Consider the following 13,308-nt stretch of genomic DNA (forward strand, 5'->3'; position numbering starts at 1 on the left):
CTTGTACTCAGTGGGAACAGCCTGCCTCGTGTCTCCATGCCGTAGATTTCATGGATTACGCCCCCACAACAGCGCCGTCATTTCAACATGACGTGCCCACAGACCTGGAGAACACCTCCAGCTGCAGGTGTTTCACTAACAGCTCGCTGAGCCGTGAATCAAACGCGTGTTCAGGTGTCGGCCCGCGGTGGCAGTCCTACGACGAGCTTCAGCCTCTGATGGAGGACGGCAAACATGCTGCTGTACTGTTGGCTGTGTGACGCAAACATTGTTATTAGAGTTCATTGAAATATTCGGCTCCCTGTGTTTTGCACCTGGAATAAACTCAAGGATCAGTCTCTAACATGTTCCTGCCTGTAACACTCGATCGGCTCGCCGCGCTCTCTTCATTAAAGCACTCGCCACGTTGCTCGTTTGTAGCACAAACCTGTAACATCTGTTCCCTGCCGTGGATTTATCTGTGAGTAAATATGGTGCGTTGCTGTGGGTGTGCGGTCCAGCCGAGCTCCTGCAGACACCTGATCCGTGTCGGTGCTGAAGCTCTGCAGAGTTAGCACGCGGCTCCTGAATGACGCAGGAAGCTGAGCGTGACGTGTTCGAGGGGTTCAAGGTGAGCTGTGCAGCTCCACCACCTCCATATCTCCCTGCTGCAGCCCCCCCGCTGGCACTTGACCCTCAGCATTCGTCCGGTGACGAATGGCTGGGAACCAGGAGCCGCCATCAATCGTGGCAGATAAAAGAGAAAACGGCTGCGTTTGCATATTGAGCAGCTCTGACTTTGTGTCTCATTCACATTCAGGAGCAACATCTCCAGCTCGTCTGACAGCGGTGGGCGGAGCCTGATGATCTGAGGCGCGCATGCTTCGATAACCGAATAAATTAACTCAGTCAAAAAAAAGAAGACGTTTCTGTTCATTCTCCCCCCCCCCCCCACCCCCCCGTCTGCAGGCAGACTGTTTCTGTGCAACACTCATCATAAACAGTCAGTCTGGCTATAATTAGGCCTAAAATAATGGTTCCAGATTAAATGATAATGAGTTTCCTTTAACGCAGCTGAAAGCGTCTCAGAAAACTCACAGACCCCAGAAATCCGACGTCTGGGAAACACGTTTATTTCTGCTCCGTGCAGAGAGTGAGATTACTCGTTGAGGAGCATCGGTCAGGGAGCTGGTCGCTCTCGGCCTCATCGTTACAGAGGGGAGAAAACGCCAGTCTGTATGACCTTTCACACACGCGTGTATACAAACCTGTGTCACACTTTTACACACAGGCTCAGCTCAATGACAGAATATCAACAGGAATAATTGATGAGCTTCACCTGTGGCTGCTCCCCCTGCTGGAAACACAAGATACTACCGCCGGTCACATGAGGCCCACTAACGAGGATCTGATTACCGTCACGACGCTCAGAAATCCGCCGCGGTCCTGTTATGGATCAGTCGGCCATCTCTGGCCTCGGCGTGCTGCTGCACTGGGCTGTTTTCACAGCTGCTGACTCACAGACCGCGGAAGTGTTGGAAAGTCAAATCGCTCCAAAAATAAACGTTCGTCTCGGCCTCTGCCGGCGGCGTGGAGAGAGAGGCGGCGAGGCCTCGTACCGCAGGATGGAGAGACAGCGAGAAAGCGGTCTTTGTGTTGGAATCAGCTGGAGGAGCGGGGAGGATGGAGACGGAGGTGAGGAGTAGGAGGAGGAAAGAGAGGATTTACAAAGTGAAGGAGGAGGGGAGCGCTGAGACGCTCGAGGCCGAATGAGAGGGGAGGCGGAGTGGCGAGCGTGGGCCGGCCCACAGATGGCTCTGCCCCCCCCGGTGTGCCATAACTAACTACAGTGACTGATGTGCTGTAATTATGACGGGGCCTCGGGCTGCGCCACTGAGGTTTTCCTGCGGGGGTGTCATTATTTATGGTTACAGCCACGGCGCCTCGAGGAGCCTCCCGAGTTTTACTGAGAGCAGCTGAAGCTGATCCAGATTAATCAATCAGACCAGGACCCGGTTTTACCGCCACTGTTTCTCAGATTCTGGCGTCTCCTCTGCGATGTCTGCAGGACGAGGACAGGAGTGATTCTTATTGACAGACCCTGCAGACGGCCGCCGTCACGGCCACTGAGGAACTCTGGACTCTGAAAGCTGATGTTTGCATTTGTACTCTGCCATCATGAAGAGCAGAGAGCTCAGCACGTTACAGAAACGCCACGCCTGCACAGGCGGCGTGCGAGCTGCAGTTACAGCCTCTTGTTCGAGCCGATACGCGTGCGTGGATCACGTTACCACCACGGCTGCTGATTCTGGGACTTGGTGCCCATTTGTGTCTATATTTCTTTAATGCAGCTCCACAAATCAAGCATACGTTTTAAATCCTGACATCTGTGGTGTGGGAGGAGCTACATGCGCGCTTTCCCCTGGTGACACGGTGTATTAAATTAGCTCACTGAGGCAGAGCCGTCTCTGCGTCAGGGGTCCCGGGAGGGGCTTCAGAGGTTCAACAGGAAGATCCTGCACATCAGGAAACAACCAAACTTAGGCTCCTCGATCTGCCCGATCACTCGGTGTGGCGAAAGCCCGGTGGGCTGTGTGAGGGTCCCGGGTGAGGTGGCGGACACAGTGGTCTCACGGGGGCTCTGGGAGCTCTGGATTGGCCATGACTGGGACACTCTCTGAGCACGTGCAGAGCCCAAAGCTGGATGAAGGCCTGCTGAGTCGGCTGGATGTTTCACAGCAGGTTCAACAGCTGCACACTTTACATCCTGATGGACTCAGGAGCGGCGCAGGAACCCCGGAGGTCACTGGGGGTCGGACGTGCAGTTAAAGCACCGGAGGACGGCCTTAAATCTGCCGCTCGGAGCGCCACGCTACAACCTCCTCGTGTAAAAGTTAAAGTCGGTTGAAAGAGGGCGGTAAAGAGCCGAGGACGTCACTTTTACATCCCCTCCCCACTCGGGTCTCTCTCCTCCTCCTCAGACCTCCAGGAGAAAATGGATCAAGGTCGGGACAGCAAAGCAGAAGCAGAAGATTAATTTGCTCTTACCTCTGATAAATTATGAAATTAGCCTGTGAGGGGGAGAAAAACATGATTTGGTGAGTGGTCCCAGAGGGAACCCCACTGTGAGCTGGTAATTTGATCACACAGACATGTAATTTCAACTATTCAACTATTTCTGAGAAGCTGCGAGCCGAAGCTTTCCGCTGACTCTGCTATTACTGCGGCGTTTCTCAGCGGCGTCAGGAGCGCATCCTCGTCCTGCACCTGCTCGTTCCCACCTCGCGTTCCTTTAGCGTCACTCAGAGCAGCTGTGATCGAGTTCAGGAGCGTCTCCGAGGACATTTAGGTGTCTCCAGAATGGCTGACTTCCTGTTAGGACTCGTGTAGCTGCAGCCTGTGAGCTCACGCTGAAGCATTAATGACCTCGAGCTCAGTTTGGTCTGCTGTCAGCCGCCTCTTCCTGTCATGTGATGGTGATTGGCTCCGCCCACAGGGAACTTCCGGTCCTTTGTCAGGCTGCGCCTGCGGGTGATGAAACCTGTGACGAGGTGACATCAGCTCGCCACGAAAGCAGGAAAAATGTTGTAAACGCCGTTTCTGGCTCAGATGGATTTCTGCTCCATGCACTGGAGCACAGAGCAGAACAGGCCCCCGCAGCCCCGTTCACTCCAACATCATCAGTCTGAATGATGTCACTGATGATGTCACGGAGACGTTTCTTGGTTTGATATGTTCAGCTGATTTGATCTGAGAGGAGAACGATCAGAGCGACGGTCCATCGTCGACACGTCTGAGTGTGAACCCATACCGGCGAGTTTACTGTTTGAAAACGATTCGTCACTTTGATGAAGGAATGACTGATAAACCTGTTGTTTCAGCGTCTCTGTGGAACTAAAGGAAGTTACATGTGGCCCAGAGTTAGTGAGCAGCAGCCCTCCCAGAAAAGACGCCTAGGCCTGGTGGCGAGGTGGCCGGGGTGGCTGCAGGGCTCACGGAGCTCCACCCTGGGAGCGGTGTTACCTCACGATGGTAAAGGTTAAATATCTCCTCTTATCTCACACTCTGCTGGAGCAGCTTTGCATGAGTCACAGTTCAAAAAGCCCCGGACTTTGGTGCAGCTCGCTAGTTCATCCTCTGTCTCTTTAAGGCCCACCTTCTTCTGATTGGCCAGCGTTAGGAAGCCTGCTGAGGGGCAGCGCACAGCGTGAGCCGTACTGCGTGTGCTTCTGTTTCAGATGGATTATTCTTACAGACATTTAGCTCATTGATTAAAACTGTGGGCGTGTTCAGTTAATGACAGGAATCAGCAGAGTCGTCCTCTTCAGCCTTTACATTAAATCCATGTCTCAGATTTCTCAGTATTAACTGGAGCTCATTCAAACACAGACTCCCTGCTTTCTGTGAGATCAGCTGCTAATCCGCCCCACAGATCCTGAAAATCTGACTTTTCATGTATTTCAGAAGTTTGGAGAGACGCTAACGAGGACAACGAGGCCGATAATGTATCCTAACGAGCCAATCATCACGCAGGTTTAGACCCACGCTGGTGTTCAGCATATAAACGTTAGTTCTTGGAGACAGGGCTGCAAAAATAAAAGCCGGTTTGTATTCAGAGACGTGATTAGCACATGCACTCATGCATTTGTAAAGGAACAGTTCAACATTTAATAAAACCCTCCTCTCCTTCCTGCTGCTTCCTGCTAAACGTAGCTTAGCAGCTGATGATCACATGCATCAGACTTTATTTTCATCGCTTCATTCATTCAGCCTGAAGCACAGAAACTGAGTGTCTGCCTGAAAGCGGCGATCAGGACGTCCAAACACACGCCGGCTCCACAGACTCGTCACAGGCAGATTTAAACATCGTGTTCAGGGTCAACGTTTCACCTCCGGGAACAACAGGGAACAAGTCTGTGACATCTTCAGTTTTATGCTCAAATTTCAAAGAAACGTTTTAGCCGCAGAATTTTATTTATGATCTGAACGAAACACCTGAGGTTTGGATTTATTCCAGATCATTCGAAGTACCAAAAAAATGAATCTGATAAAACGGTTAAACTCACAGAAAGCGCTCTCTTTTCTGTGAGAGAAACAGAACCTTTGAGACGTCACTCGAGGTGTTTGGATGAGCTCTTCTAACTGTGCGGTGTCAGGTACTTACTGCTGGGGTCGACGTTCTCGCACAGCTCCGTCTTGGCCTCTCCGTTGGGCCGGTCACTGGCCTTGTGCGACAGCCGGGACGACATGGTGGCGGCCGTGACGACGGCCTTGAAGGATCGTTTCCTCTTCTGCACGTTGAGCTCCGGGTGGAAGATGATGACGTAGACTTTGGGCATGTAGAGCATGCCGAGGGCCACGGACGCGCTGAGGTTCATGGAGATGGTCAGCGTGGTGGTCTGGATGTACAGCTGGTGGGAGAGAGAGGGGAGAACGGGGTTAGTTAATGGTTTCATCTCAGAGGTGTTTTGTTCCAGTAACACTGTGAGGAACCTTGGAGTCATTTTTGACCAGGACATGTCCTTCAACGCACATATTAAACAAATATGTAAGACTGCGTTCTTCCATTTGTGCAACATCAGCAAGAGTCCTGACAGGGACTAGAAAGAGAGAGCAGATTTCTCCTGTTTTGGCTTCCTGTTAAATCCAGAATTCAAAATCCTGCTCCTCACATACAAGGTCTTAAATAATCAGGCCCCATCTTATCTTAATGACCTTGTAGTACCATATCACCCTATTAGAGCACTTCGCTCTCGCTCTGCAGGCCTACTTGTTGTTCCTAGAGTATTTAAAAGTAGAATGGGAGGCAGAGCCTTCAGTTTTCAGGCCCCTCTTCTGTGGAACCAGCTTCCAGTTTGGATTCAGGAGACAGACACTATCTCTACTTTCAAGATTAGGCTTCAAACTTTCCTTTTTGCTAAAGCATATAGTTAGGGCTGGACCAGGTGACCCTGAATCCTCCCTTAGTTATGCTGCAATAGACGTAGGCTGCCGGGGATTCCCATGATGCACTGGGTGTTTCTTCCTCACTATGTGTTAACAGACCTCTCTGCACTGAATCATACTATCAATCTCTGTCTGTCTTAACAGCCTGACTCCTGAACGAGCAGAGGTTCATCCATCTCCACTGCTGCTGACCTCTGACCTTTAACCCTTTAGAGCTGTGTAGTAGGTACCGTCCTGGTGACGGCTGTATTTCAGTCACGCCGCTCGCTCGTGTCAGCGGCGGTAAAGAGACTCGGGAAGCTCGCCTCACTCAGAAGCAAACTCTCGACACTTTTTATGAGCCGGTGAAGGATTGTGTTTTATTACCCGCCGTGTTCTCGACCCTCGCCTGCAGCAGAGAGCGGCAGCCGGCCGAGCCACGCCATTAATGTTTTATGCAGTGTGTATATTGCCCCTGTGTCCGAAGCCGTGGCCCCGTGATCCCAATAGAGGGCTGATACGGGCCCGGGAAGAATGCATAAAGAGGCACGGCTGTGCTGTAATGGGCTTCCCAGAGTGGCTTTCACTGAGTTCAGCCCACTGTCTTTATGTGTTATGGCCCTGCTGTCACAGTCTGAGCGACGCCATTAACGGGGAGAAGTCACAGCAGGCGGGGTGGGGCTGAGAGTTAGGGGAGCAGCGGGGAGAATATTCAGACCCGCAGAAAGGCTGCTCGCTTCCTGCGTCACGTCAGCAAGAAACTACGCCGCGCTCTGAAGGAACACAAGGCCCTGCACCACCACCTGACGCAGGTTTAATGAGCCCGCGGCGTTTACCTGCACGACAGTCTGCACGCACGTCTTCTTCTACAAAGCTGTGGCAGCAGACACACCTGCACGTGTCCAGCTCATCTACAGTATCTTCATCCCTGCAGTCCCCACCTGCAGCTCGTGTGCACAGGTGAGGGTTCCTGCCGTCTGTCAGCGCCTCGCGTGCAAAAGACACCCTGATTTACACAAGCTCCTCCCTGATGACCACGGTCTCGGGGTCGGAGACCTCCGCAGGTGCGAGCTGGACACACAGGTGTGTTTGCTTCGTTACAAAGAGGTGACGGACGTCAGAAACGGGCAGCGAGAGCAGCGTCTGTCTGCTCCAAGCAGACGAAGGCAAACATCGGCGAGGAGGCGGAGTCAGTGGTTTGTTTAAAGCCTGTGTGAGCTGCTGGCCCTCAGCTGTGACAGTCCACTCTGAGCTCTGGAGGGACACCTGCTGCTCTCTGACAGGTGTGCGCACGATCGTGCAGTCAGGTCTGTGCGAGGCTGATGTGAATCAGCGATAAGATGACACGACTGATAGAGCCCAAACGGCAGCGCTCTTATCAGCTCACCTGCTTTAATGTCCATCTGTGAGGAGGCGGAGCTTGAGCTGAGTGATCAGCAGGTCTCTGTGGATGCAGACTGAAGTGAGCCCTCCAGACGTCATCGCTCATATACAGTCTGTGGTTGTAGCTGTAGGTGGCGCTGCTCTGTTGCAGCTGTTTGGCTCTTTGTCTGTACACATCTGTCTGAGTGCTGCACATCTGGCAGCTTTTCAGCCGAGCTGGAGTGACCCTCCTCCTGAGCAGACAGCCTCAGAGCCTCTTCCAGCTTCACGTTGTGTTTCTATAATTCTGCTTCACTTCTCTTGCCTCCTATTTCCTTTGCACTTCTTCCCTTTCTGTCGCAGTCTTCATCCTTCCTCGCCTCCTTGCTTCCCTGTGACTCGTGGCGTCCCTGTGCTGTTTTCCTGACACGATGAAGGTCGTTTTCTTTCTTCGGCGTGTTTCAGCTGAAATGCTTGCTGCGTCCTTACGATGTTCTCACATGACTCCTGTTACTGCCGTCTTCTCGCCGTCACGTGGGGCCAAGCGCTCGGCTGCTCCTGCGGCTCTGATTGGACAATTGGTAGTAAACAACGAGTCTGGCCCAGCATGCTGCAGACAGACTCCTCCCCCCTCATTTAAAGCCCTCCCCCCAATGAAAACGTGCTCCTCTTCTCTGAAACCACATCAAAGATGGCCGTCTCACTGAGGCGGCGTCAGGCAGCCTGCCGTTTCTGTGTGAGGCACAAAGGTGGAGGTCGACTCCATCAGGTGCAAACGCTGAAACAGACTCCAACTTATCTACGTCAGGCCCAGCTGCGGTCCGGTCGGCGCCTGGCGAAATCATCCGCACACTTCTGTGTTTTATGGTTCACAGGGAAACGTTTCTCGTCTCGGCGCCACGTCCGTGTCACCGTGTGGCGTCCTGGGAGGCGTTTCGATAAAGTTTTGAGACGCTGTTGGTTTGCTGATGTCCTCTGCTGCTGTAGCGCGGCGCTCTGTGAGGCTCTTCATTTCCATTTGTGGCGGATTTATTGTTGGATTGCTTCTCATTTTATTGACTCGCTCTCAGCGCACAGACTGGTTCATTTATCCAAATAATTGGACGCTCGTGACGCTCTTTGAACCTCTGACCTGCCCGAGAGGCCGTACGCATAAAGTTTGATGAAGTGAAAAATTAAAACTGTGTGTAAACACAAAGTGCAGACGGAGGCTCTTCATCATGTCCATAAAAGCTGCTCTTTAATAAACCTTCATCACTGAGGTCTCACCCGTCGTTTCCACCATCTGTGGCGGTGAAGCGACGCTCACTCAGCTCAGCGTGTCAGAGCGCGCAGGCGCGTGGAGGAAAACCATCGACGGCAGGAACAGCGAGTTCAGAGTTCACGAAGAGATCAGAGCACCAGGTAGAAACCGCAGAGCCGAGACCCGGACAGGTGCGTGCACCTGAGTGTCCCTCAGAGCCGAACAATACGAGCGAGGAGGATTCAGGAAACCTCTCAAAGCAGGACAGGAAGTGAAACTTTGACCTTGGAAAGACGTCACCTCAGACGTGAAGCTGGACGTCTTCGTGGCTGCGGTCGTCGTAGTGTGTCAGAAGTTACGGTCTGAGCTTCACAGCATCAGGAAGCTGCTGCTGATACTTCTTCAGGACTTTGTTCAAAGTTTAAGGGAAACTTTGCCAAAACTTTTATTTGCAGGAAGCTTTCGGTCTGAGTGACGTCCACAGATGTTTCCTGTATGGACCGGCGCACTCGCAGACACGGCTGCGCCACATTGCAAAAACCCACGAAGTTGAAGCGACACCAAATCACGGACGGTGTCGGCAGCGAGCATAAAGTAGGGGCGATGCTCGGAGCTCAAACCTCAGACTGATGTTTGTCCTGCACTGGAGGCGTTTCACCTTCTGAGGTCTTCTTCACGGACATTCGGTGGCGTTAGGTGGAGGAAACAGTCGCAGCCTCGTCGTAGACCCTGCTGCACTCTTACTATGTGAAGTCAGGTTTCGCTTTGCGTCACCTGTGTGAAAACACGTCATTCGCCAACAATTCGCCTGATTCGCCCTTTGCTTCCCGGCTCTGTGTCAAAGTCAGGCTGAACCAACTCAGTGAAGCTGAGTTCCAACTGCCTTCAAAGGGCATAAATAAGCTCCTCCCCCATATCTGATTGGTGGCGATGTCGGGTGTACGTGGTGTTTAAGGCTCAGTTTTTAGCAGAGTTAAATATTTGCAGGTTCACCTAAACTGACATCAGTCTGCTGCAAACGCACCATGTGGATCAGGAGTGGTCATGTGACGAGGTCTGCAGCTAGTCACATGACCCTGTCCTGATACCATACTAAGTGATACCATACTATACAACCCTGAGACCTCCATGTGTATACACCTGTATTACCCTGGGACCAGCTGTCACGCTGTGCAGGGGGTCGAGGAGGCTCTGATGGACCTTTTCGACTGATGACCCCGGGGAGCGCACTGATGGTCTGCTCAACAAATCACATTAAATCCTGTCAGATAACGTATGTCCTGACATCAGGAAACAGAGAGGAAGAGAAAGTGTTCGGAGCGAGCGGAGGAGAGAAATCAGGGAGGGGAGTCTGCAGGAGCGTCAGAGCCATCTCGGGTTATAAGCTGCCCCATCTCCACACCCACCTTCTCCCTCCACCATGACCTCCAACACGTAGCCGCTATTATCAGCTCCAGGCTCCTTAAATCCTGTGCAGGAAACACAGCCCAAGGACCTGAACAGCTACAGGCTGGATGGAGGCTCTGACCCTGGCTTGCTTGTCTTCGAGCTCATCGTTAGACAAACTGTGTCCGTCTATCAGCCTAGCATTGGCCTATCTGCTTAGACACCATATTTCTACGATTTTCAGGGCCAATAACCTCAGTTTGATCTGAATCAAGAAGCAGAAAGTTTGCGGCCATCCAGGTCTTTATGTCTTTATTCCTGCAGTTTAACTCATTGATCAGTACCTGTGGATGGAGTAAAATCAGCACAGCAACAGAAACATATGCAGAGTTTATTTCCTTTAAGTGAAAAACGATGAATCGACCAATCAGTGCAGCCCAACTGAACACGGCGGTGAGGAGAGGAGGACGATGTCCTGTGTGCTGACAGGTGAGGAGAGGAGGTGGAAACAAACATCAGTGCCATAAAATCCCTGCTGCATGAAGCAAAGACATTAGCATTGCAAATACCCGCCTCCTCCTGCTGGCGGCTCCTTCCTGTCTACACGTAGAAAACATCTAATTCAGCTGGACGGCGGCAGTCTGAGTCCCCGTGATGGCGGCGTAGTGACCTTGGCGTGTGCGTGAGAGGAGAAAGGGCCTCGTCTGATTTATTCATGAGGTGCTGACATGTGGCAGCAGATCCGGTGACGCTGAAACGCTGTTCGGGGCGTCGCGCATACGAGCGCTCCATCAACAGCGGGTTCTTGCACACGTGTGGTCGTCTCTTTAAGCTGATGTCATTCATCTTTCTTTGAGGTCACGCTGAAGTTCCCGCCCTTTCGGCGCTCTCGGAGCAGACTTAGAGTCTCCGTGAGTTCGAGCGCTGATCTGAGCAGTGTTTCCGATCTCTCGTTGTCGCCTTTGTCTTTCTGATCACCTCACCGGAGTCTGAGTCTCCGTGTTCGCTGTTTTGTAATGTGTTTTTCTCTGTGAGGTCGCGTAGCGTCTGCGGGCTTTTGGATCAGTGTTTCAAAGGATTTCTGTCCTGTAGGCGGCGGGCCGGACCGTCCTTCAGGAGGGTTCTTTGCTCTGATCTCATTTCCAGCTCGCCCATCTCTTCACTGAGGCTCTGAGCTTCAAGTGTATCCTCTCATTGATAAATCCTGAATGAGCCATTCACATCAGAGAAAACACACAATGTACCTGCGCTACAGTCAGAGGCATCAAATCCCTCTTCAGGCTCCAGCAAACAGCTCTTATCATCATGAGAACAGGACGCTGCTGAGCACACGCAGCCTGATCCTGCTGCCTTCAGCATGAAGCCTGCTCTGCAGAACAGGACGGCACGATTCAGCCTCCTCAAGACGTAACAGGAAACACGAGATGGAAGCTCGTGGTGCACGGCGACCTTCAGCCTCCTGATGTAATGCCGGGGGGTGCCGGTTAGAGCAGGACCCAAGACCAGACACAGGCGAGGAGACGTGACTTTACCAAAAAGCGAGATTTTATTCTGGCTGATGACAGAAGGCAAAGCAACTAAAGTGGAAACCGACTATCCTGTGATACTGAACACTATACGAGAGTATGAAACCGTGATGAAGCTCTGACACTTTAACAACCACGTCTATGACTGTGACGACTATGACGAGACGTAACTGGGAGGGTTACACAGACGACGCGACACACACCGAATGAAACACAGACACTAAATACAAGGAACACCAGACTCTTTCAAAGTAAAACAGGAAACATGGAGACACAGACATGACGCAAACTTGACAACAAGAACCACACAGACATGAAACATGACAGGTAGACACACAGGGAGGCTTAGTACAGGGGAAGATGACCCAGGAACTAAACAGCAACCTGGAAATTAACTAGATGAGCTGAACTGAAACTAGCAGAGCAGGAACCTTCACCTGACAGGGAGACGAGGCAGCACGGACCCTGAGAGCAGATCTTTAAATATTATCCAGGTCAGTCAGCAGGATCATCCACCACAGGAGGAAACCTGTTTCTTCAATGGCTGGAAAATCATCCCAGAATCAGGAACACTGCCCTGAGACTGCTCCCAAACAAAACACTCGCACATGAACACGCCACATCGCCCTCTGACAGCAGGGCGGCCATCTTTACTGCATCCACAGACTGCTCTCCTGTTTTCCAGCTAACAGGGCGGGGGTGTAATCAGAAGCTGATTGGCTCCGCCCTGAGAGTAAATACAGCGACGTCTGCACTGCAGGTTTAAAGGCTTTAGGACCTCGACAGAGAGCGAACGCACACATGTAGGCGACGAGTGCAGGACGCCACAGGAAACTCTGTTTTCAGCTCTGCTCCACCCTCACCGCTGTGATAGAACCAAAGGATTCATCATCTTCAGATTTGTTCCTTAATAAATGTAACACAAGCATCTTAATAACACAGTTACTGTAAATGATTAAATACTCCGGAAAGACAGCGGAATACTGTGGGAATACTGTGGGAATACTGTGGGAATACTGGGAATACTGTGGGAATACTGTGGGAATACTGGGAATACTGTGGGAATACTGTGGGAATACTGTGGGAATACTGGGAATACTGTGGGAATACTGTGGGAATACTGGGAATACTGTGGGAATACTGTGGGAATACTGGGAATACTGTGGGAATACTGTGGGAATACTGTGGGAATACTGGGAATACTGTGGGAATACTGGGAATACTGTGGGAATACTGTGGGAATACTGCGGCTCTGACACGGAGCTGCACAGATAAAAGAAACGAGCTGAGCAGACTAAAAGCTTCTTCGCTGTGCAAAGGACGAATGAGACTGCAGCAGAGGTGTGACATCACAGACAGGTGTGATGTCACAGGCCGCTAGCTTACTGCAGGCCAACGGAAGCTCGGCAAGCTTTCCTGCTCTGCGATTGGCTGCTGTTACAGAGATAGCGGGAAACAAAGATCCCGCCCACCTGGCACTGAAGTGTCTGAGTGAGTCTTGCCTCACTGGTTTAAACCCAACAAATACAACCTGTGCTGTGTGTGTGTGTGTCTGTGTGTGTCTGTGTGTAGGAGGATAAGAACATGAAGAAGAAAACACAAACGCAAAAAACTAATTCCTCCTACACTGTAACAGACACTAATGAAACCACATTTTGCGCGCACACACACACAGACACAGACACACACACACACACACACACACACACACACACACACACACACACAGATACACACACACACACACAGACACACACACACACACACACACACACCCCTTCGTTACATCACTCCATGCTGTCCCCTTTCCTTCCTTCATCCTTTACTTGCTGCTGCCTGAATCTGTATTTGCATGTTGAAATTGGGTGTGTGTGTGTGTGTGTCTGT

General features: G+C 51.6%; 1 protein-coding gene across 4 annotated transcripts in view; it reads right to left on the reverse strand.

Moving 5' to 3' along the window:
- Positions 1-13,308, reverse strand: part of grm7 (glutamate metabotropic receptor 7) — a 151,286-nt gene that overhangs the window by 2,681 nt on the left and 135,297 nt on the right. For 3 of the 4 annotated variants that reach the window (XM_082533437.1, XM_082533436.1, XM_082533438.1), the window contains one exon: positions 5,144-5,390. In XM_082533437.1, the coding sequence (XP_082389563.1) occupies positions 5,144-5,390 (247 nt within the window). Of the gene's footprint in view, positions 1-3,027; positions 3,051-5,143; positions 5,391-13,308 lie in introns of all 4 variants that reach the window. The other variant, XM_082533439.1, reaches the window with a different exon arrangement.

This window comes from Aulonocara stuartgranti (assembly GCF_965226115.1).
Source record: "Aulonocara stuartgranti genome assembly, chromosome: 5".
Classification (NCBI taxonomy): domain Eukaryota; kingdom Metazoa; phylum Chordata; class Actinopteri; order Cichliformes; family Cichlidae; genus Aulonocara; species Aulonocara stuartgranti.